The 24053-nt window shown below is 42.6% G+C and overlaps 1 protein-coding gene across 1 annotated transcript; it reads right to left on the bottom strand.

Moving 5' to 3' along the window:
* Positions 1 to 86: 86 nt before the first annotated feature.
* On the bottom strand, positions 87 to 23781 carry atxn7 (ataxin 7). The gene is made up of 13 exons (XM_080027007.1): positions 23646 to 23781; positions 22574 to 22671; positions 18619 to 18834; positions 18354 to 18422; positions 13613 to 13717; positions 9375 to 9654; positions 8423 to 8742; positions 8144 to 8226; positions 6405 to 6685; positions 4857 to 5046; positions 4565 to 4686; positions 3346 to 4459; positions 87 to 3136 (listed from the first exon to the last, which is right to left on the bottom strand). The coding sequence occupies exons 3-13, from the start codon at positions 18824 to 18826 to the stop codon at positions 3119 to 3121; spliced, it is 2790 nt and encodes a 929-aa protein (XP_079883133.1). The 5' UTR covers positions 18827 to 18834; positions 22574 to 22671; positions 23646 to 23781; the 3' UTR covers positions 87 to 3118.
* Between the last annotated feature and the right edge of the window lie 272 nt (positions 23782 to 24053).

Consider the following 24053-nt stretch of genomic DNA (forward strand, 5'->3'; position numbering starts at 1 on the left):
AAATAGCAGTATAAATTATTTTATTTACAGAAACTTGTTACAAAACAAATATACTATACAATCTTTTTTCTTTAAATATTAATTCTAACCTATGTTTTGTTCATGAATTACATAGCAGCCAATACATAAGTCCAGCTGAAAATGATTTTGATAATGGATACAAAAAAAAATCTATACACGCTTTTACATAGTATGAATGGTGGATTCATTTTTTTCCTCCCAAACAAGCTGTATCCTCTCACTTTCACATTCCAAGTCTATGGTGCTAATAAAAAAAAATCCTCCCAGTGTTTCCGTCTACTGGAAACGATGTCAAGATGTCAGTCGAGTTTGAGGGTAAACAAAACACTTGATTGAAGGTTTTTGCGTACAAAAGTCCTAGTAAACCACAGGGCGCTAACAGAAATTCTCGACGTCTGGTCTGGAAAACTTGGATAAACCTGTGCCCCCACCCCAAAGAAAAACACAATACTTAAGTGTTTCATAATGGGCAGCCGACAAGCTCAGGTTTTTAACCACATTTAGGGTTCATAGGCAGATTTAAAAGCAAACTCCTAAACACTTTGAACATTCAAGTAAGGTAAAACAACCCAAAGAATACTGTACTCAAACAGTCAGGGCGACACAAATTCAGGCACTTTCTTAATTTGATATTTCTTTAAAAGCTGTGATTCAAATTACTTGTTTGGCAACGATAATGCAAGCAGTTGGACTGTTTTGAAGTGCTCATCTTCCTCGCAATGATTGCTTAAGTCCCCTCCGCCTTTATAAAATAACGTAAAGTGTTTAAATCATGAAATGTGTTAAAGGTCTACAAAGTGTTGTATGACCGGAGAGTCCATGGAAACTGGTTAGACAATGGGCACAGCTTCAAGCCTGCAGAACATTTTAAAATCACAGGCTAATTGGGTCATATAGCAACTGTATTTGTTTTGTTGAGTCATAGGCAACAGAAAATGTCTTGTAAAAGCACATGTGATTGAGACCTTGAAAAGTGAATAAAGGTATCCTCTGTCTGACAGACACATGCTACAGTGGCAACACTTCCAACATTGTTCCTTAAAAGGTTTCAGTACACGATTCATGAGATGCTTCAGCTTCTACATATAGGCGTATTGCATTATACAGACCTGGCAGTGAACCACTCAGACTTATTCCTTTTTTTTAATTAAATAAATAATGTATTTTTTTATTGTACCAAAAATTCCGCTTGTACAAAAAAAGTCTGTGCAAAAATACATATTTCACTATGTACACTTCTTTTTAAACAAAATATGTATTCTCAAATAGGGATACTTGTTTGATACGTAGGCTAAAAAAAAAGAAAGAAAAAGCTAAAAATTCAATTGTCTACGTCTTCTCTACCTTTCCACACTATCTGACATCAGTGGAGGTTCCATAAAATCAACAGGCCAAATGTTTAAATATGTCCCATGTAAGCCATCTCATGAATCTTGCACCAGAAATTCCCTATCAAGACTCAAATAAGCAAACGACCCAATGAGGCGGGCCAGTATTGCCTGATTTAAGACTCAATTTTGACAAAGGATCAGAGTATAATGCTTGGCTTTCTGTTCTACTGTGACAAATCTTTTCTCTACACACGCCAACTTAGTGTTACGGTGACGCATTGGAACTTTGAACATCCAGAGCTTGGGTAGTGGTTACACATAGGCGGGACAATCCAAACCCACAGAAGACCGGTGACGTGCATAAAGTTTGCTCCAGTTAAGACGTACCATACCTGATTCCCTATGCAAAAGGAAAAATAAACATTAGAATTCACATCTGCCCACAACAGCTGTGGAGTTCACACAGCTGTATGGTTAAAAAGTATAACATGTGGTATGTTGTGGCAATAACAATACAATTTGCACTGATTTTCTTCATATCCACACGGGCAATGCACCATCGCCGCTCCATGAGCAAGACTGCCCAACTTTTAGTTTAAAATTAAATTAAAAACAGAAAGCAGTTGGCAAATCTGAAAGCAGCTTTTGGCTAGCTCTGTGGACAACTAAGCAGTGCCTATGGAGAATGTAGTTATTTAGTGCTGTTCACAGTTGGGTGCAGGGTCTACTGTGGCGATCATTTTGCACAATGAAAAGATTCAGAAAAATTAACAGGTGTCCTCAAGAGCAAGCCATCTCTCTGACAAAGATTCAATCACATGGGCACATCAGGCGTCCTTTTCACATTTGAAAGCACAACTGTCTCCACCACGTCTACAAATACTCTTTGTAGTTCAGTGTAAAAAGCTCATAAGAAAAATCATAAAAAGGTAACACTTGCATAATTATTCTGGATAATAAAAGAACAGACCAGATCGTCCCTATGGGCTCCTCTCAGGCTACGGCGTGCAACCCGAGGTTGCTCGACGCGTCGCCAGAGACAGTCAGACTAACGGAAAGTGAAACAACAAGGTGATTGTATGTTGTTTAAGGTGTTGCAAGTGTTGCAACAGGTTGCTGCTCCTCCTGCTCTCCTTCCAAGGCTTCTGAGATCAGGCGCTGGGGGTGTAATTAAGTTGGAAATTCCAGTAGTCCAGCAGAATCTGACATGAGAAAAATACTTGTACACGCACATTCAAGACAATCATTCTAACAAACAGGGAAGAGATGGGCTCGCTGTCTCCCCAGTTCATGACGGCCTGTAGTGGCAGCCCTTAACCTGAACCCGAAGAGATTTGAACCGCAGCTCAAGAGACCCATGGCTGTTGCTATTGTTCCTCCTACTTCCAACCAGACAAAAGACCTCTCAGAGTGCTGGGACAACACTTGCGTGGGGGGGTCCTTGGCTTGCTCATTAGACCCCATGGCGCTCCACGCTATCCCCATACAGTGCCGCCGCCGCCACCGCCCCCCTCTCCCACACACACGCACACACACACACACACACACACACACACACACACACACATGGCTTTGGGAGAAATAGTAAGGACCACATTGACTTCACTGGGCAGTCCAGATCATCTCCACCCTGAGGATTGTGGGAAGCTGAGAGTAATGTGGGTTGGTTTCTACAAGGCCTCATGTAGTCCAGAGCGGTATGCGGACTGCTCCGGACTATTCCCCGTCCGCCTGCCGGTTTCATACACAGAAGCCGGACACCGCTGTCAGGGACGAGCCTTTGGCTGGGGAAGAGGGAAAGAAAACATGGTCAAGTAACTTGTCTGTATATTTGCTCTGAGCTACAACATGAACACAGCCTAGGCACAACAAACTATAACTCATTAAACACTAGGTGTCAGGCAGCCTTGAGAGTATGTGGAATTGGGGGAAAATTATTTAAATCTCCACTTTATACTGAAATGCATCCTGATAGGCTCAGTACAAAACCTACCTGATGTAAATGGGAGTTGTTGGGTAGCCCTGGCGTCCCTGCAATGCTCCGCCCATGCTTCCCATGGATGTTGTTAATGGCAGGTGACTTGGCCACTTTGGGTCTCCCTGGTCCGGGTCCCCCTGCTCCTCCTCCACTGTTAATGCCGCTGGAAGCAGGAGAGCTTTTGCGCTTCTTGCCCTCCAGGCGGCCGTCTGAGGAGTGGTGGCTGAAGCTGGTGTGGTGGTCTGACGAGGACTGGTGGTGGACAAATGGCCCCAGGGAGAGGGTGGAGTCACTGCTGTTCATCACCACGCTCATGCGCTTGATAGACTCTGCGGGGCTGCCAGAGGGGGGACCTCGGGCTGGAGGCCCAGAGGAGCCCCCTGCCGACCCTCCGGAGGGCTCGGCCTTGAGGCTGAGTGAGTTGGTCCGCACGTTGGGGCCACAGTTAAGCCCCACGCTGTGGACTCCACTGTGGGAGGAGGATAGTGACGATGAGGAGGCGGGACCTATTGAGCCGTGGTGGTAGGTGCTTCCTGAGCTGCCGACATTTGCACAGTTCTTCTTGAAAGAGGAGGAGGAAGAGTAGTTGGCATTAGCAGAGGAGGATTCAGAGGGGCCGTGAGATGAAGAGAGAATAGAGCTGTTCTTCCTCTTCTTCCCCGAGCTCAAACTAGTGCTGCTACTGTTACTGTTGGCTCCACCAGTGGAGTTGGGGGTGACGGGTGTGGAGGAGATCTCCTTGGGCCTGAAGGACGATGACTTGGTAGTGCTGCTGCTGGAGGAACGGGACTTTAGCGCCCGGCCCGAGGCGAGGGAAGGAGCTGAAGAAGACGAAGAGGATGAGGACGAGTGGGCTGAAGGCATCTGCGGCGACGAAGACACTTGTCGGGCCTGCGTAATGCCGTAGGCCGGGTGCTCGGCCCCGCCCTGTGGGGAGCTGCGGGCGTTTAAGGTGGTCCCGTAGGAGAGCATGGACCTGCCCTCGTAGGATTGGCTATAAGGAGTCTGGGGCAAGGTGGCAGGGGGGCCCAGGAAGCCTGAAGAAGGAGTGCTACCGTGGGAATTTGTGCTTGTCCTATGAGCAGGTGCAAGGGAGGAGGAGGAGTTCTCCAAGGCCAAGGGGATTTTCCTGATAGGGGAAGAAAATCATTAATTAGTGATGGCCGCTTAAAATACGATTCTGACCATATAAGAAAGGAAGGGTGATTGTTGTGTCTGAGCTGGACAGACTTACTTCCACATCTGAGAGTTGACATGCTTGTCCATCATTGAAGTTAGGGCACATCGCACTCTGTCCCATCGTCGGTCGAAAGAGTAACAACCTCTCCCAAACAGTCGACTTCCAAAGGTACAGTGCTGGGAACAAAATAGGGAACTGATGAACACTTTTACAAGTATACAATTATGAAGTATAGTAAAAAGGATTAATAGAAAGCAAATAGTGGTCACTACTCTAAAACCAATAATGGATTTTCTTCTACAATCCTCTATATTTAAAATTACTGGTGATCGTAGAGTGTACTTACAGCTGCCGGTCGAGGGTGATAACCTGAATAGTGACAGTCCAGTTTGTCAGCGTTGTCCTCCCGCTCCTCGTTCTCTCCCTCGTCACTGGAGGGTCTGGAAAAGCCATCGGGGGTGGTTTGGGGATGGTGTGGGGAATCATGGACTACTGCAGGATCTCCGGGGGTACCACCTCCGTGACTGCTGTTTAGTCTGATGGACAGATAAGTGTGGCCAATCATTTTATCTGAATCATAAAAACTGGTAGTGTTTCACCACTTACCGTACTTTCCGTACTATAAGCCGCACTGGACTATAAGCCGCAGGTGTTATAATGTTTAATTACCATATGTAAGAGTTCGTGCACAGAGGGGATTGTCGGGAAAGAGATGGCTGCTTGAGGAAGCTCCCATTTATTAACATTTCAACAAACAAGTTGCATATTTGTATAACGTACGTAAGTGTTACCATTTTGTGCAATAGTAGCTATTAGGGATGGGCACGAGTGTTTTCGCTACTCGTGTGATCGCTTGCATTCCTCGAGGATCAATCGATTCCTCGTTAAACTTTTTTCTATTTTTAGAACGCAACGCATCTGTCTACAGAACAACGGTTGACCGCAATAAAGCGCTCAATGCTTATGTCAAACAGTCACAGTTGCCATATGATATTAAGGATTTATTTTCCACAAGTTTAAAACACATTTTCCTAACTGAAAGTAATTAAATAAGCGGGCCACAATTTAAACCGATCGAGTAGGTCTGCGGTGGAGAGAGAAAAAAAGCATGGGCTGTAGTTGGCTAACAATCAAAATAGACATTTAAAATAAGAAGGGCAGCAAATACAATAAAATTATTGTCCTACAATTTAAACACATAGATAGGCTAAATAACTCACCAAAGCAGTAGAAGTAGTAGTATATCCAACCGCGTAATGCTCACTCCTGTCCGTGACTAATTACCGCAACTAATTCCTCGTTAACGGAACGTTACACCGGTCGGCTTTTGAATCTCAATCCTATATTCCATAATAAAGGCTTCTTAAATGTCGTTTGCTCGAATGTGCCCGAAGTCAGCCTGGCTTCTTTAGGTGACTTTCCAAGTTTTCCAGCACCGCATTCAGCTCCGCGGTGCTGTGGAGACCACACACTGGCTGCGCTGCATGGAGGTGGCAGTTATTTGCGGTTTCTGTTTGACACAACGCTTAGTTTATTTAACTTGGATCAAAATATTTAATTTTGTTAAACTTTATATCCGTTTTGTACACGTATATAACATTTTAAAATAGGGGCGGCCCGCCGGCCGGCCTAAAGGCTACAAACACTAAAAAAAACAAAAAACGATTTTCCTCATCCACCAATCGAGATCATTTGAAACGAGGAGTACTCGAGTACTCGATTACTAACGCCCATCCCTAGTAGCTACAGAATATATACTGTGCTGTGTAATAACAGGGTCGAAAAACGGGGAAAAAGTCGCGGCTTGTAGGCCGAAAAGTACGGTAAGTTAATTAGGCTTGTTAGTCTGGTTTCGCTACACACAATACATACATACATACAAGCCAGGACGTACCGTGGAAGACCAGGGCTGTGAAATTTGGGCTTGCCAAGTGGCAAAGGCTTAGTGGCGTCTGGGGCAGGGCCGTTGCCATGAGCGACCTGGTGGGCATCATTTGCAGCGGTGAGATGGGGGGAGGGGTGTGGGTCCCTGAGAGAGGGGTTTGGTTGGGAATGGGGTGGGTGGACTTCCTTCTCCCTGTCCCGCTCCCTTGTTCTGTTCTTGTGCTCCGCCAGCAACGTGTCAAAGCGTTTCCTCCGTCCTGGCACCGCCCTCCGCTGGCTTAAGGAATGTGTCTGATGGGACATCGGAAAAGCCAAAGGTCAGATATGGCATATATTTGTGACTGAAAAAAAACAAAAAAAAAAACAGAACATCCCAGAGAAACTATTGTTTTTTTGTGTCAACGATGAAGAGATTTTACTTTAAAAAGATTTATCTGTAAATGTGAAGCTTAATATAGCTTACACCTCTTTGCCACAGAGCGCCGATCAAAAATACATTAATGTGCCACACTGTAGCACTGGATGGCAGGTTTCTTTATTATTGTATGTTAACATGCACAATGTTGTTTTTGTTCTCTCAATGTGTAAGGCACACCAAATCTACCCAGCACCCAGCTCTTTAAAAACAGAACAAAACATAAGGCTTATACAGTCTTTGTGACCTGATATAAAAGTCAAACTAATTAAAGTCAATTGTCAAGAAATCAGTGACATGGTTTTTGTAATGAGTTGTGTACTTACATTACAATAACTAAATAGCCTCTTGCAATAACGCCCGCTACATTAGTGTTGTCCACAGGGTGTGCATTTTTGGTACAGGATGATAATGTCAATACTCATAATTTGATCTATGCAAATCTGTAAATTCACAATATCACTCCAATTGAAACGGCCATGAAGGCAGCCAACCAGCAGGAGGGCAGACCAGCTAATGTGTAGCCACATCAGTGATTTGAGCCCACTTGCATTACTCCGTACACTATAAATGATGGAGTGCTGAGGTTACTATTATTGAGTTTTGAAAGACACATTCACATCTGACCCAGTGAAAGACAGCCAGCTAACACTAGGTAGACCCCTGTCTTTCTATAATACAGGATGAACAACACTGAGGCAGTAGCTGCAGATGACTCAGTAGGTGTGGACCTATCCAAAGCAATGCTAGCACTAGCAAGAAAGCTAACTGGTTTCCATTATCTGAGTTAAAGTTAGTGAACCTTGTTTGCTAGCCCCAGTATTCTGAGAATAATATAAACACAGCAGCAGAACATGTCCTCCTACATGCTGAACATTGCAAAGGGACAATATCATTCTTAAAACAGGAGGCAAAAAAACTTTTGTATGAAGGTTTGCAGGCTATATAGGGCTATGCTAGTAGGCTGCATAAGGCTGTCGTGCTCTGGTCAGTGCTGCACCACCAAAGTTGACAGCACGTGTCCTAGAAACACTGGCCCTCAAATGTCAGTCAGCCGCTGCCATGGAAACACAATCTTATCCTTTTTTGAGAAATGAAAAGAAAATTCCTATAATTTTTTTTAGTCAAACAATGTTGAGAAATATTAGAGATAAATAGTTTGACTTTCCGGTCAATTCACTGGAAACAAATTAAATAAAAGAATAGCTAAGTTATCATGTCCTTAAATGGGATTTTTGTTGACAAAAGCAAAACTGTAGAACATTACCAGCTTTATGTTTTAAATGATAAACAGTTCATACAGCCCAAATGCACAGCAGGGAGAGAATAATTACCTTGCATGTGAGCGATCTTGTGCATGTTTTCCGAGCTGTGATATCCACAACACCACAGTGGATATCTGGATTGAACTCACGTTCTGGAGGCAGAGAAAAAGCGTGTGAGAGGAAAACAGGAAAATGTACATACTTTGTGACAAAAATCCCTTGCTCTGGTAACTGTTGTTGTAAATTGTGTTACGTAAAATAAGCCGATATATGCAACTTTACGTAGACACTGACTGAGTGCACCACACTAGAACAGCAGTTTTTACTCCATTTCCACCTCAAACTGACCTGTCACTCTCTTGTTAACGTGGCGTCTGCTACTGGCACTGCTGTCCTGCTTCTTGTCTGAGAGGACCGAGGGGTGGCCCTTGCCATTGGGAATCTGACCCGGGGCCAGTAATGGAGGCTTTGGTATGGAGGGACAGTTAAGGCCTGCTTTAAGGGCTGATGATGAGGTGGTGATGGTGGTAGTGTTGGAGCTCACAGTGGTGCTAGAGGAGGATGTGGAGGAGGATGGGGTGGTTGCGGGGGCAGAAGGGGCCTGCACCAGCTTAGCGGACGAGTCCACCCTCAGATGCATCTTCTCCACCTTGACAGCCGGGGTGAGGCTGGAAGAGAAGGTTACAGAGATGAAGAGGGCCGCAAGGAGGAAGCTGAGAGTTAGAAACACTGAGCCAGTGAGAAAGGCATGGCAGGAGACAGATGTGCACGTATGGGTGGGGCTGGGAGGACAAAACATAAATCTGTAAATGATCCATCATTTATCAAACAATGGTTCAAAGAAGAGATTTCCATAATAAAAAAGTCACCACATTGCACTTTACAAGCTTTCATCCTTCAGATTGCAGGGTGTTCGATTATTAAGAAATGTTTTAAATACATTTAAAAGCTACAGCAGTTATTTAAATGTCTTGGATACATGTTTATTCAACATTTAGGTAAATTGAAGAAGCGGATTGGAATCAGTAACCGCAGATACCAAATATGATATACAAGGACGACAATCAGGGCTGAAAAAACTTGGGGCATACCTAATTAAATCATTTATGTACTGAAGATTTAACAATCAGCTTTTTTGATGAAGTGTAAAAAGGACACCATGGCTTGTGGTGTAGTGGTTAGAGTGCGCCCCACCCCCCCAAAAAATGATCTTAAAAAAAAGGACATAGCGCGGGTTTCTTCTACCTCAAGACCATCCTTAGCCAAGTGTTAATGTAGACGAGGCACCAGTGAAACTTACATCTTGTCCGGCTGGAGCATCCTGAAGGGTGCTAGGGGGACTCTTCGCTGAATGCCTGGCAGCTTGTCTTTGGCTGGTTTGAGGAGTTTAGGATTGGAGGAGGAGGAGGATGTTGAAGAGGAGGATAAGCTAGATCCAGCGGCGGGAGTTCGGCTGAGGATGCCTCCACTGGCCACAGCCCCCGAGCCCAGGCCGGGCCCAAGTCCACTGCTCCGGTTCCTGCCCGACACGGGGAAGGGCGAGGTGGTGGCTTGCTTGCTGACCGAACTGTGTCTTCTCTCTGAAACAACAGTAGATTCCCAACATTTATATGGACTAGTATATACATGTATGAATTTGGAGGAAAAAAAATATTGGTCCATGAGTCAGGAGAGAAAGCACATGGGGACACAGAAATCCTCCTCTGACAGTGGTGAGCAAGTTACCTCGACAACAAATACGCAGCGTTTGTGATTCATGCCAACTCAGCCAGAAATAGAACCAGCCAATAGGTCAAGAACTTAATTTCCTGCCTCAGCCTCCTAGAACAGCTACTGTGCAAACTGATAAAAGGTAGCGTGACAGCAGAAATGATTAGCGTGATACTGAGTTGTGGATGAAAGACAAAAATAGAACAAAGGAATAATATTCCACGTTGGGAAATGCTTGCATCCAAAACTAAATATATTTTCCTTGGAAAAAGGAATACAATAATCGAAGAAGGGTTTGGGCTTTCAAAGGACACTTTCATTAATCGCCATTTTTCGTAACCTCATACAACAAAAAAGTGAAACGCTCAAAATAAATTACACTACTGTATGGTAAAAATAAAATCATTTCATACGGTCTAGATTCTGGAGAATGCTTGTTCTCTAAAAATCAAAATCAGCGAATATCTCCTCACGATCTGCTGCTTGTCCGCACTGTGTGTGCGCTGAAAGAAAACATCCAGTCAATACACAGCCTAGGCTCTGTTAACTGGTAAACAACAAAGGGGGGGCACTGTATACAAAATGCAGCTTTACAGAGTCTAAGCTGTGTATTAACACCATATTTTGTTTCAGCATACACAAAATACATACAGGCAGCGGATCCTTGGGATATATTCACCGATTTCAACAGTGATTTTGACAACAAGCGTTTTCAAGAGTCGCTAAACCCAGCTTTAATTAGTCGCCACAGCAGAAACTACCGATGGAAAAGCAGTGAGCTGTGGGCCTGTTTGCTAACCTTGCACAGGGCTAACTCCATGGTGTAGCTGGGAACTGGGACGCAGGCCAAATTTCAGTCTCAGCAGGTGAGCTCCACACAAGCTTGTTGCTGCAGAAACCGTGGAGGGGATGCTAACACACATACACGCATAGCGCTGCCACTGCCACTCATCCAACCGTATCGCCCTGGTCCAATTTCCCCTTTCAAGGAGACCAAAATGCTCTCGAGAGTGCCCTCTTCTCACGTAAGGGCCTCTCTATACACCCATTCATGACACACTCCAGATATCTCCCCACCCTCTGCTTAGCAGCCTTTTCTTTTGCTTCCTCCCTCCTTCCCCTGCTGTCTTGTCTGTCCCAGTCACAGTCAATAGCACACCCTGCACACACACTCACACCAGGAAGCCCCAGCGTGACACTAACAGCACTAACACTGAGTAAAGAAAGCCAACACCAGTTGAAGAGGGATAAAAGGGAAATCAACAGAAAAAAAGGAACAACAAGAAAAAGGAGGAGCCTTAGTATCCTATTCCACTCGTTGGGCTCAGTGCTGAGGGGAATCCCTGGCAGTGGGAGTGAGATCAACAGACAAGGGTGACAACCTTACTGTCATCCCTACAAGCACTATGTTCAAGACGTAGCATTGCCTGGCCTGCCATTGCTGTACACAATTTGAAATAAAATAATAACCTTCATGTAACACAATAGATACACTATGGTGAGTTTCGTTGCTATCTAAGCTCAAGGTGCATTATTCAGAAATGTGTGTTTGTTCAGCCAAGGCAATGTGTGAAAGTCTTTGTTGAATCAAGTGCAGAGAAGGCACACAGTGGCATACGAGCTTAAAGCCTCCCGTTCTGCTGTGGTGAAGTGTCCCCCATGCTGGGATCCACCTCGGCCGAGAAGCACAAACACCTAACGGGAGACAGATGGGCTCAAAGAAACCCGCTAGAATCATATCGAGACCATCTAGAGGGTGCCGAGATCGGTGCCTTTGCCCCGTGTTAACGCCACATGGGGTCTCTCCCTATAATGATATCAAAGGGAGTAAGACAGGAGCAAAACCACAGTAAGAGCATTTCTACTCTCTCGCAGTAGCATAGCCACAGAATTTCCCTTAAAACTATTGCCATGTGGAGCTGCAGAGATGTGTCCATTAAACAGGGAATGAATTGGCAACTATTTTTGATAGACAAAACAAGACTAATGGTGTGGACTAGTGGTCAGCATTTTCCACTATTTTCTGACATTTTATAGACGAAAGGATTCATCAAAAAAGTGATTGATACGGAAAATAGTCCAACTTTGATGTTAGTCAAGGGAGGCACTATTAGCTGCTTATTCATCAATTTGTCAAATTACATCTAAACAATAATTCAGTGGCATACAGGTTATGGTGAACAATTCTAGTTATTATAGATGCATCAATGCAATCCACTGAGTTGGAATCAGCAGTTACAAGTGTGAAGTGGATCTGGTAAAGGCTAGATGTGATGATTCGTCATCATTTCATCACTAGTGTCAATGTACAGTTTTGTATTTCCATCATCAATTATATACATTCAGTCGAAACATCCATCTCTGGACCATAATAGTGCCTTGTTGTTTTGCTGTCAAGATTGTATTCGATAGATCCTTAGGAAAAGAAATTGGTATCGGGAGAGAAAACTGAATGTGTTGTTGTTCACAAGTAATAGAGGGGTCTAACCAGCGAATCACTCTTCATTATTTAAGAGTGTGGGAGAAGTTCTTTCTTTTTCTTTCAAGTGTTGAAGTGTTTCAGTAGAACAAACAATTCCTCTATGAGCCATGTGCTATTATACCTCCCTCTTGTGGCTGACAAAAACAACTGTCATTACTGTCACACTTCATGCACGCCACTGTAAAATATTCAGTGACAAATACTCAATATGCATGTTTGACCAAAACAAGTTATTAAAATACTCAAATCAGGGACATCTGATAATGGCGGACAGTGTAGGATAGGATGAAAAAAACTGATGCTAATAAGAGTGGAAGGAAGCTATCACATTTCTGTCAGGACAAGGCCATGTGAACCAACTTTAAAAAATTCCTGTCCCCTTCCATTTACTCTATTTTCAAGTTTTATATAAAAGCTCACAACATGAAAGGACAACGTCAATGCAACTTCCATACCACTACGTGGCAATGAGCTGAGTTAACAGACAGCTCATATACACACTCACCGGCCACTGTCTTAACAAGGCATTTTCGTCCAAGTCACTTAAACCCCATTTCTCCCCATTATGATGCTCAGTTTGAACTTCAACAAGTTGTCCTGTCCACGTCTACATGCCTAAATGCATAGAGTTGCTGCCATGTGATTTTCTGATAAGATATATGAGTTAACAAGAAATTGATCCGGTGTACCAAATAAAGTGGCAGGTGAGTGTGTATTCAGGGACTGTGGGCTTTTGTGAACTTAACAAGACACACACTGATGCTTTATCATTATATTCACATATATATAATTCACCCATTTACTTAAGTACTGTAGTCAAAGGATCCTGCTTAATTTACGAAGCAGCGGAAAACCAATGCACTGAAACACACACAAACTGGAATCGGATCTTAGCTGTAAGCGTTAAAAAAGTACATTACTGCAAAGACCCAAAGAGCCACATCAAATATTTACAGGGGAATTGTGAACATGCACGCACAAGTGAGACGCTGATGGTGAGTTAAATAAATAAATCAAAGTCCCCTCTCAGGTTACGGTGTAAGGAAGAGTGGTTGGGGAATACAAAGCCGGAAGGAGAAGTAATATCACTGAGTGTGTTAATGTGTGAAGCATCACCGCCAGCCTTAAAGGGGTATATCGTTCCTACGATGGAAAACTAATTTGTTACTTCCATTTCATCTTTACTGATCTACCGTCTTTACTTTCCACACTTCCACTTCCCATTCTTGTATGGGGTTACGTATGAGATTCAGAAACTCTTAAAAGCTAACTGCATGGTTCTACACGAAAGGGGACATGCGAATGTACTGTATGCATGCATATTCACGTGTGTGCATTAAACTTACCGTAGTGTGCTTGGAAGGCTTGGGGCTTCACAACCTGATTGCAGTGGCTGCACATCACCAGGTAGAAGTCGTCCTGTGCGGGACACTGGCCAAATATGGGCATGTCTGTACAAAGGGGAAGAATCAACCACAGAGGGCACATGTCAATAAGAGCGAGTTAAATAGACCTGTGCTCACCTGGCGCTTGAGTTGGCAGCACACTAGCATACATAGCATACTGATCACTACATACTAGTCCCCATTCATCCTAGAGAATATGTCCTAGTGGTAAGGAGCAGGAACATGCCAGAGCCAGCGATCCAAAGGTCCTTCTGGCACCTACACCTAGAGTCACTCAAACTCTTTCTTGTATTTTAATTCATAATCCAGAATATGTTCATACATTTCATCCTGGCATTTTCTTAATATTCATTCAATTCGTTGCAATTCGACAAACGAGAGATTTGGTTCTCATGAGGGTATTATGTGATGTGTGATACTGAATATATTTGGGTTTTTGCTTAGATAAAAACAATGCCACTATGGAAGTGCATCTTAATCATCATTACAAACATGTTCTGTATGCAGCTCTAGCATCTCTTCCAACCCCAAAGTAACAACCAACACTACCACTCCACAAGCCACTCGGAGACAAATCTGAGGGAAACACCGCTCCTCACCACAATGTGATCAAAATTTTGCCTGGCGGAGAAAACCAGAAAGCACCTCATTAAGGATGCTAATTAAGAGATTGCCCAGGGCATTTTGATGAGATGAGCAGAAGACAGGATAGGAAAAGGAGATAAGTGGAGGCCCTCTCCAATTGTGTACTCCACCAGGGCTGTCAAGGGTTCTCCAAACTTCACTGGCTAAGTCTGGAAGGACCGGTAAGGACCATTAGCAAAGACGATCATATTTAAAAAGGACCTACCTGGCGGATTCCCTCTCATTGAGTGGCAGTCTTGTGTGAATGAGTTAACAAACCCAATGCTACTTAATGCCTGCCGATTGTCTGAAGCCACTCAGTCAAGTGTCTCCTTCAACTGCACTGGAGTGAAAAGACTTATTTTCAAAACGACTGGGTTCTGCCACAAAGAAATGCCACATGCCTACACTTAATGGACAAAAGCGTGTAAATTATAGAACTTGAGTAGGGAGGCACACTGCCAAGGCGCACAGGCCTGGGTTAGACTACTCAGCAAAAAGTACAAGCGCATAAATGTGATGTTGAGGGGAAGTACTTCACTGGTGTCCACTTGCAGAAGTGTTAGCCATTAAAGCAGTATCAGGAACGTGGATTAAGATCTTGATAACTTTTCAGTTCTACATGCCTGTTTTCATACAATCCCCCCCTACGAGCAAGTCTCCAGTACCACTAGAAAATAGGGAGTTGTAATGAGAGAGCTCACATATTTGCTGAATCAATAACTTCCCATGTATTCTCCATTATAAAATCCACCTTCTCCAAGATCCTTTATTGAAATGGGCCAAAAACTGCGGAGTCCAACAGGCCAACCACATTTCCTTGCTGGATCAAAAGCAAGGTCAAACCGGACTCATTCACAAACTTCTGCTGTTGTTCACTCTGAGCGTTGTCCAAACGGTTTGCTCAACTATAAAAGCAGCCCCGGCACAAATCGCCCGGCCACTCTGCATTCAAGGCCCTGGCACGGACTAAACTGTACCGCTAAAATGGCCTGACTTGAAAAGGGGTCCAACGCCACTGTGTCTGCCCCATTCTCAATCTCTGTTTCCTTCTTGTGCAAGTAAGAGATGAATAGGGTATTTAGAGAGAGAGAGAGAGAGAGAGAGAGAGAGAGAGAGAGAGAGAGAGAGAGAGAGAGAGAGAGAGAGAGAGAAGTCATCGTGGAAGAGAAAGAAGAGGTAGAACAACCGAGCCAAGCCAAGAATGGAGAAAAAAACACAGTGAGGAAGAGAGCAGAGAAGCAGGCCGAGGCCACTGCAAGACAAAGAGAGTGAGCAGAGGAGGAGAAAAGAGACTGAGCATGAGACAGAGGAAGAGAAAGAGAGTCCAGTTAATTTCAGCATCCTCGTCGATGGCAGTGATGAATGATCTAGACGGAATAGCAGCAGCTCCGGCTGCCTCAGTCGGAGCAGCACACACGCTGGCTGAATCTGACCTGTGGCTGACACCAACACTACATTTCCAAGCATCCCTGACCGTGACGGCGCTGCTGTAAAAATATGTATTAAAAAAGTGAGACGGATGATGAGTGAATTCGCCAGGCATCGTCATTAATTGCCATACATCTTTTCAATGTGTGAATCATCTGTGTGCGTTAGAATGACGGTTACAGCACAGGAGAATTCTGGTGGTGAGTCACGGCGGAGAGGTGTAGTCATCCACTCATAATACCCCTACTTGATACAAACACACGCAGAACAACATTCTATGAACAGAACACACACGCACACTTCTGCCAGGAGCAGCATGAGTTGATCAGCCCAATGACACAGGCAACTGTCACTGACAGACGCTGCTACATGATGGAGACGTGTTTCAAGCCAGTTATGTCAAGTGACCTCACAACATTGAATTTAAAAGACAGTATGTCTCTCCGCCTTGTTCTGAACTGGAGATACAATGATCTTGTGCACTAACGAACATCATTTCTTTAGCACAAAGCAGACATCTGCTTACACTGCCAAGGTGTATTCAGTGAAATGGATCTCACACCATATTAAGGATTTTGTGTGATATGTGAAAACTCAAATTTCCCTGCACACGGGTACTACTGTTGAAGAAATGCAGATGCAAAACGTGCCCTGTCAAGTAGCCAGCAGATAACCTTTTCCTTCACGGAAACACATTGAGATTTTAAAGAAACTACAGCTGGACACATACTGATAAAATCATCCAGCCTGTGAAAAAAATTATGTGACCGTAGTGAAATGTGCCATCTTTCCTTGCAACCGTATCTCATTGAGATATAACTTCAGACGGAGACCCTGTTCAGCAAATAGATTTCAGACAGCATGAAAGACAACCATAATCAGTCATTCCAAATTAGTGACCAAAGGTGGTCTATTTAGGAGCCACCTCAGTAAGACGACTCAAATTTTGTGACCATTCACATCAGAGTGAACACTGTGTTGTTGGCTTGAGAACTAATGATTAAGTGTGTTAAGTGTCCGACTCTGAAGATGATCCTTGTGATTTTTTGCTTAATTAGTGCCATTTTTCCCTGCCAAGTTAAATTCTGTAGAATTTTAGGTGGGGAAAATAGAGAATACATTTATTTTCATACTATACTTGGTTCTGAAATAGAGTTGAAAAGAAAAGGACGCCTCTTAATATTGGTGTCCTAGTAGCTTCCGTGACCGCCACAAAACAGCAAGGTCACATTTGACTTGCCCTGCTCATAATAGTCCTCTCTGCAAAGTGACAATGTAGCTGTGGTCGTGTCGCAGAAATGTGTAAAATACAAATCAAGAAACAACATCTTTGTGACTGTATGCTTCTGAGAGGGTTGAACAATTTTAGAACCTTTCATTTTAACAACAGAGCATTGGACTACAATCACTGTATCGCTGTTGTGAAAATGGATTCATCATGTATTCAGTTCTGAGTGAGATGAACAGGTTAGTCTTCAACTTATCCTGTCAAATTGTTCGTTCTAATGTGTAATATCTAAATGTTTCAGTGAGTTGGGAATTGGGAGTGCACGATTGTGGATTCGTAAATAAATAAGATGCCATTTTATTGTTGAATAACATTTCACTTTTGTGCTGAGGCTCATTCTAAATCCAGGCCTGTCAACAGGACAAATCAGCCAACGCTAATCGAGGCGCATCCAAAAATAAAAATTAAGCTCAAACTGCTCTGAAACATCAGTCTGTGGCTCAGAAGAAAGATGATGATGTGTGCTTCTGACTTTGTGGGTTTTTTTCAGACAGTGTCCTTCTTCCTTTAGTCTGTCATGGCTGTCCCGTTCCCTGTAACTGCCTATTACAGAATGAATGAACATCTGCCTTCAAAAGCACTAATGGTGAAAACTACAATGTGTCCTGTCATAACCGAGATGGTAGTTACTCACAGGATTAAATTCACCCTAGCATTTTTATTATCGGAGTAATTTTTTTTCAAATTAAGCATTTTGTTCACAACGTTTCCTTTGCTTACAGTATGGACCCCGACACGTAACAACAACTTCACTGATGGTTATATTTTGTGTTGAAGCTGAATGTGAAATAGGACAAGCCATATATTAAAGAACTTCCCATCAGTTTAACAGAACTATAACAAAGAAGAGGCTTTAAAAAAAGACAATGTCATTATTTGAATAGTAAGAGGTTTAAAATAATTAATTTTCAAAGTATTAACTACCTTGAAATTGTCAAGCAAACAACCTAGCAGTTGCCTAAAGACAGGGGAGACATGCAATATGGTGGGAGGTTTCATATGTAGCCAAAATTGGCAGAAATGTAGTTGTTTAAAAATAAAGTTCATTAAAAATATTTTTTTCAAACAGATTAGGACATTGTTGTTGATGTTTGGGCCTATGGCATGTGTTCACCAATAAGTTATTTTACCACAGATGTAAATATTAACTACAGCACGAATAAGACACTAGTTTCACTTATTATATCCGGTTGAACAGTCAATTCATGACTAGAATAATTTACAGTAGGTGTACACTTTGGCAAAATAACGCGTGTAAACTGTCTGAAACCATGTATTTGTGCAAACCTGCAGAACAAAAATACACCTTTGGCCCAACAGACAAAAAAAAACACTCACCTTCTCTGCACAAACGCATGGCTTCTCGATTTTTCCCGAAGTCTTTGAAACTTTCCTCCAATTCAGCACCTGAAAATGAGGCGATCCGACACACAGACAAATAAATAGTTGCACTTGCTTGCCTGCCCGTGCTGTTGCTACCAGTAGCGTTTCTTCATATTCCACCAAAAACTGCATGCAATCGGCCAAAAAAAAAGGACAGGACTCGCAACTGTCGCGCTCCACCTCGCTTCCTCGCGCACATTTGGGACGCTGGGGAACTCACCGTCGTTGCCGTGGAGTTTGGTGGCGTCGACCCAGTTGCTCCAAGGCTGTCCCAGCATTATTTCTGGACTAGGCAATGATCTCCGCTCCGCAACAGTCGCCATTGCTGTGGAGCCTTCTCCCCGCTGGATCTGCTGCTGCTGCTTCAGCTGCTGCCTGGCCGCTCGGCGCTGCTCCCCCCTGACGTCATCCTCGGCCCTTTCCGACATTCTTTCCGCTACAATGTAACAACACAAGAGTCAGCGTTGGTCGGGCTCGGGATAGGTGGACTTTTTCACTGATTGACGGGCAACCGCGTGTTGTTTCACCGCACCCGCCCCTTAAAAAAACCTCTTTGAATGGCCACTTGACAAGCAACAAGTAAAAAGCTTATACAACATATGGCATATAGGCCTACCGAATTTACTGTCAGTTTTTTTAATCTCAAGGTTTACGGGTCCCTGGCTAGTTAGTTAGCATTAGCTTTAATCTATTTAACATGCGATGCCTTTAACTACTCAGCTTGCTGGTTCATGTTAAACCATGTTTATTAAATATGACAGAATACACATGAATAAGCTCTGGTTCACTATGGTAACACAGCAATGTGTAGGCTAGTATGATATGCTATAATCTATTTTAGACAATTATGCATGATGCATATAAATAAGTAGACCTATGGTATAGTTTACTAGGCTAGGCTATATGAATGCAGTATAGCACTACTGCAGTAGCCTACAATTATAAAATTGGCTTAACAGTATGTGACTGTATGATAGCATTCCTTGCAAAGGGCATGTTTATATTTTGGAATATTTAGTAAGCTGTTAAAAATGCACCTCTCCATTTCAACATCCTATGAATTGCGTTTTTCATATTGGATGATATAATTAAATTAAATAATTGCATGTGTCTGTCAAAAAATATGCCTTTTACAGTCTGCACCAGTCTTATGGGAATTCTGAATATCACAGATCGTGCGTTGACTTTTGGGAGGCAACATATTCGGTTTCTTTCTTAATTTGCATGTTAAGGAAAATAAAGTAGTTTAAATCTCAATGCTATCTGCTATGACGAGACACATCCGCAGGCACACCAAAACTAAAACGTCCCATTTTCGCAATGACAGCATCCAAACATATTTTCCCTCAATCCTATAGCTCAAGATTACTATGCAGACTAAACAACAGACATTGTTGGACAAATGTGCATTTTTTAGATGTTCTGATCAACAAGTTGCACAGTAACTATGTATTGTGCTTTCCCTTGAGATATTTATTTTTATGTGAATACTCACACACAGCAATATAGAAGAAACATTTAAAAGCAAGTTGATTTGAACTTAATGGATGATGGATCAGTGACTGTTAGTTTGCCATTCAAGGGTTAGGTAAAGACAGACCCAAATGATATAGCTTACATTGCTGTTAATTCAACAAAATGTCTTAAAAGGAACATCGCATCAATGAGATAGGACTGCCTTGGAACAGCTTCCCCCGTGGTTCCTTAACCTTTTAGCTGTGTTGGTTGTCTGTCTTAATGTTTACTTTCAAAATGAAATGTTTGTACTCTATCCTAAAGATGCACATACAGTATTTCAACTGAAAAAAGATGACAAAATGGATCTCTTTATGTGGATTGCCACAGAAAACATTCAGAAAAGAGACTGCTTATTATTATAGAGACAAAGGAACCCGCTTTACACATGGCATACACACCTCTGTTCTTAATCTGATGCTGCCCTTCCTGTTTCAAATGAATGGTGTAGTTGTGGATGGATCTACATAACTAATTCTCTTTTCCATCTCACATCATCAGAAATTCTTAAGACGTAAAAAGTCTGTCAGTTGAACAGACAAACAAGGACAGTGCAAACAGCCTTCTGTGCAGTCTATTTTTTCTGAGATCAAAAGAAGAATCTCTGCAAAAAGATATCCTCCAAATAAATGGTAGAACATCTGAATGTATTCCTGTTTGCCGTGTATCCTGTTGAGCCTTGAGCAAGAATGACCTTGACCCTCTGTTGCTAGTTTCAAGTGTGCAGTTCAAAACAAGGCTTTCTTTTTAGACCAACACTAAATTTAGAAAACACTTGTACTGCAGGTTTTGCCACTGACTTAAGAGAAAAACATTATTGTATTTCCTTTCAATTTTATGTTTGTCACTTCTTGATTTATCCTAAGTATTTCAAAAGACATGGACAGGCCAGAGTCCACTATTGACTTGAAGGTGAAGTAAGCGATTTATTTATGGTAATATAAGTGTTAAATCGCTCTTTATTCATACAGTGATAAATTACATAACGTGCGCGTTTCATAAAGCCGATCTCTCAGTCACCCGCTCTGCATGTAATCGGCAAATAAACTTTTTCGGGGATCCCGAAACTGATATCCAATCACAAGAGAGAACGCTACAAACCGGCACCCGTCTCACTGCCGGTGCACGCGCAGAGCGACAGATGGGTGAATATTTATGTGCCTACAATGGCGGAGCAGGTAAAAATCCTTGCCAATGTCTGTTTTGATGGTTTTTATCATGTTTTATCACACTTACTTATCTGGGATGATGCTAGATAACTCGCTGTTTGAAGACTGCAGTGCATTAATGTGGTGACGAGGGAGGGAACTGCTAACTGCTGTAACTGACAGGAAGTTAGCTAAACTGACCATTCCGCTTACTGAACCTTTTAACTGCATAGGTTCTTCATACTATGGGGATGTTGAGCTTCACAGTGCACGCTTTCTAATGTAAACTGCTACTGTTAAAATGGTCAAAACACTGAGGTTGACCTCATCTTTGACAACATGATTCATACGTTCCTTATGGGAAGTCTTGAAGATTACATTCAGATCGTTTACTGGAGCCAATATATCCAAAACTAGAACCCACTGTTGACCTTAATTAAAATACAGTTTATTACATCCAGGATACCTGGTTGGGTCAATTAAATGTCACGTTACATTGAACTGATAGATTTCAAAATGTACTCCCTTTGTAATTTCCTTTTAAAGTACTATACAAATAGTTTGCGTGACATTCAGCAAACAGAGGGTCAATGGTAATACTCTGCAAGGATTTCAAATACATACAAGGCACAACACAGTTAGATTTACCCCAAAACATTAACAGCATTATTCAAGAGGAATGCATCAGATATTTGTTCAGTCTAATGTGTAACTTACCCATTTAGTCCTTTGCCACAAAGTACAACAGTACGTGGATGACATTTTTGGTAGGGCTCTTTGGAAGACCAGCAGTTCTTTTGTCATTACCAGTCCACAAATAGCTTCGACTAGCAAAACATTTAGGTTATCATTCTAATGCTAGTCCATCTCGCTGAGCAGCAGTGACCTTAGGTCTGGGATGGGGCCGGAAGTGTAGTCTTCTTTTACAAACCATCCCAGATTGTTAATATTTAACAGATAGAAATCACAGGCTTTCCTCAATAACCCCCCCCCCCCCCTTTTGACATCAACTGTAATGTGAAAATGTTTTCAGGCAGGTATCTTGCTTGAAAAGGACTTTTCTGCAAAAGTGTCTCTTTTACATTGCGCAACTGTGATGAAAAGTAGTGATAAAAAAGTTTTTAACTTTTTTCACATGGCATTATTTTTTCCAGTGTGCAAAACTATTACTGGGTGTGTGTGTGTGAGTGTGTGTGTGTGTGTGTGTGTGTGTGTGTGTGTGTGTGTGTGTGTGTGTGTGTGTGTGTGTGTGTGTGTGTGTGTGTGTACTGTTTAACCATCCATGTATGATCATGTAAGAGTAACAAAGGGAAAGGACTTTTTTGCACATTGGTTTTTATCATGACTACATTAATAGTAAAACAAAAACAGGCACAACATGTTTTTTTGTTGTGCGTTTAACTGAAAACAATCTGGAAGCAGCCCTATACAACAACTTCTCATTACTGTGCAGCTATAGAAAATAGTAATTGTAAATAGAGTTTGGATTTATGAGTGGCTGTGAGATCTTACCTTGGCAAAATAAGAAAAAAGGAAGATATTTTAACTCAATCAGCAGATCCTCATCAGTTTTGGTGATCGCTGGCTGCCACACACACTGAAGAGGAAGTCTGGAGACACACAGAAGGCCACACACATAGACATTGAGAGAAGACAACTCAGCATCAGGGGTAATATGGATTTAGAATACTATGGCATATGCATATAACGATGACTATGTATTAATAACAATTTACTTTAGATTGATTTAAGTTTCCATAATTCTTCAAAGGCTGTTCATCAAAAGCAAGACTCAAATAAACTGCCTTCAAAATCAGCTGAATTTCTTAGGCTTAAAAGGATGTTTCAGTATTTTTGAAGTAGGGTTGTATGGTACTTCTGCATAGTTAACCTGACAACAATAGTAAATGACTCGGTCATGGCATGATCGAGTCAAAAGATAATATTGAATTTTCCCCCAGCCTTTGTGCATTTCTATAAACACTGATCATCACTACGACTTTGAAGTAAAAGTAGAATACAACAGCCTGCTATCCTTCTATTAAAAACATGCCACTGTGCTCGTTACTCAGACTGAATCCAATCGTGGTATGGGCTCTAGGAGGCCAGAATGTCAAAGGTATACCAGTATGCAATTTACTTGGAAACGAAGTACTTGTCATTGACAAGTAGGTGCACAAGTTGACAGGACAACCCACTTAGCTAGCTAACCGGAGCTAGCAGAGATCAACAAGAGGCAGCAGTTTTATTGGCAAGCGTTGCTCAGACTACCCACACTCACGTACATTAACATTTTTTTCGCACAAGTATAAGAAAATGTTAAGTAAACGTTAAGCGTAGAAACGATATGTGGGTTAAAAAAAGAGACATGTCTATCTGGTGTTATGGCATGAAAACAGGTTGCTTCCAGTGTGGGTCTGTGACTGGTACAAACGTTACTAGAGAGCACTGGTGGCTACATTAGCCTGCTAGCTGCAGCCTGTGGCCAGCCATGACTAGCGTTAGCGGGGAAGCTGGCAGGAGCCTGACAGCACAGCACAAGCCGTTAGCAGTCGTCGCGGAACGACAACTAATTCACTCTTACCAAGGCTCTGGGTGATGCAGACGTGGACGTGACACCAGGTAGATGTATATCAACCGGATGCACTGGGCAAAGGAGACAGGAGACGGTGGGAAAGAGCGAGTGCGGTGCTCAGCCTCTGTGGAGGTCTTCACCTGGTGCTTCCATGTCTGTTTACCAGACTGCATTCTGGGACAGAGACGTCACTGCGCCAGGACGCACGCGCACACGGCGCACAGTGATCAGTTAAAGCGTTTGTTATTTTCGAAAAACTGTACATCCCTTGGTGGATTTGTGTATGTTATTTTCGAAGAACTGAACATCCCTTACTGTCGGTACAGTCATTGTATAGAGACTACATTTCTGTATAATAAAGGAATTTAGGAGCTGCTCACAACTGAACAACTTAAAACTAAGTGTGGTTAGTGGTTA

The sequence above is a fragment of the Ammodytes marinus genome (assembly GCF_949987685.1).
Source record: "Ammodytes marinus genome assembly, chromosome: 4".
NCBI classification, from domain to species: domain Eukaryota; kingdom Metazoa; phylum Chordata; class Actinopteri; order Uranoscopiformes; family Ammodytidae; genus Ammodytes; species Ammodytes marinus.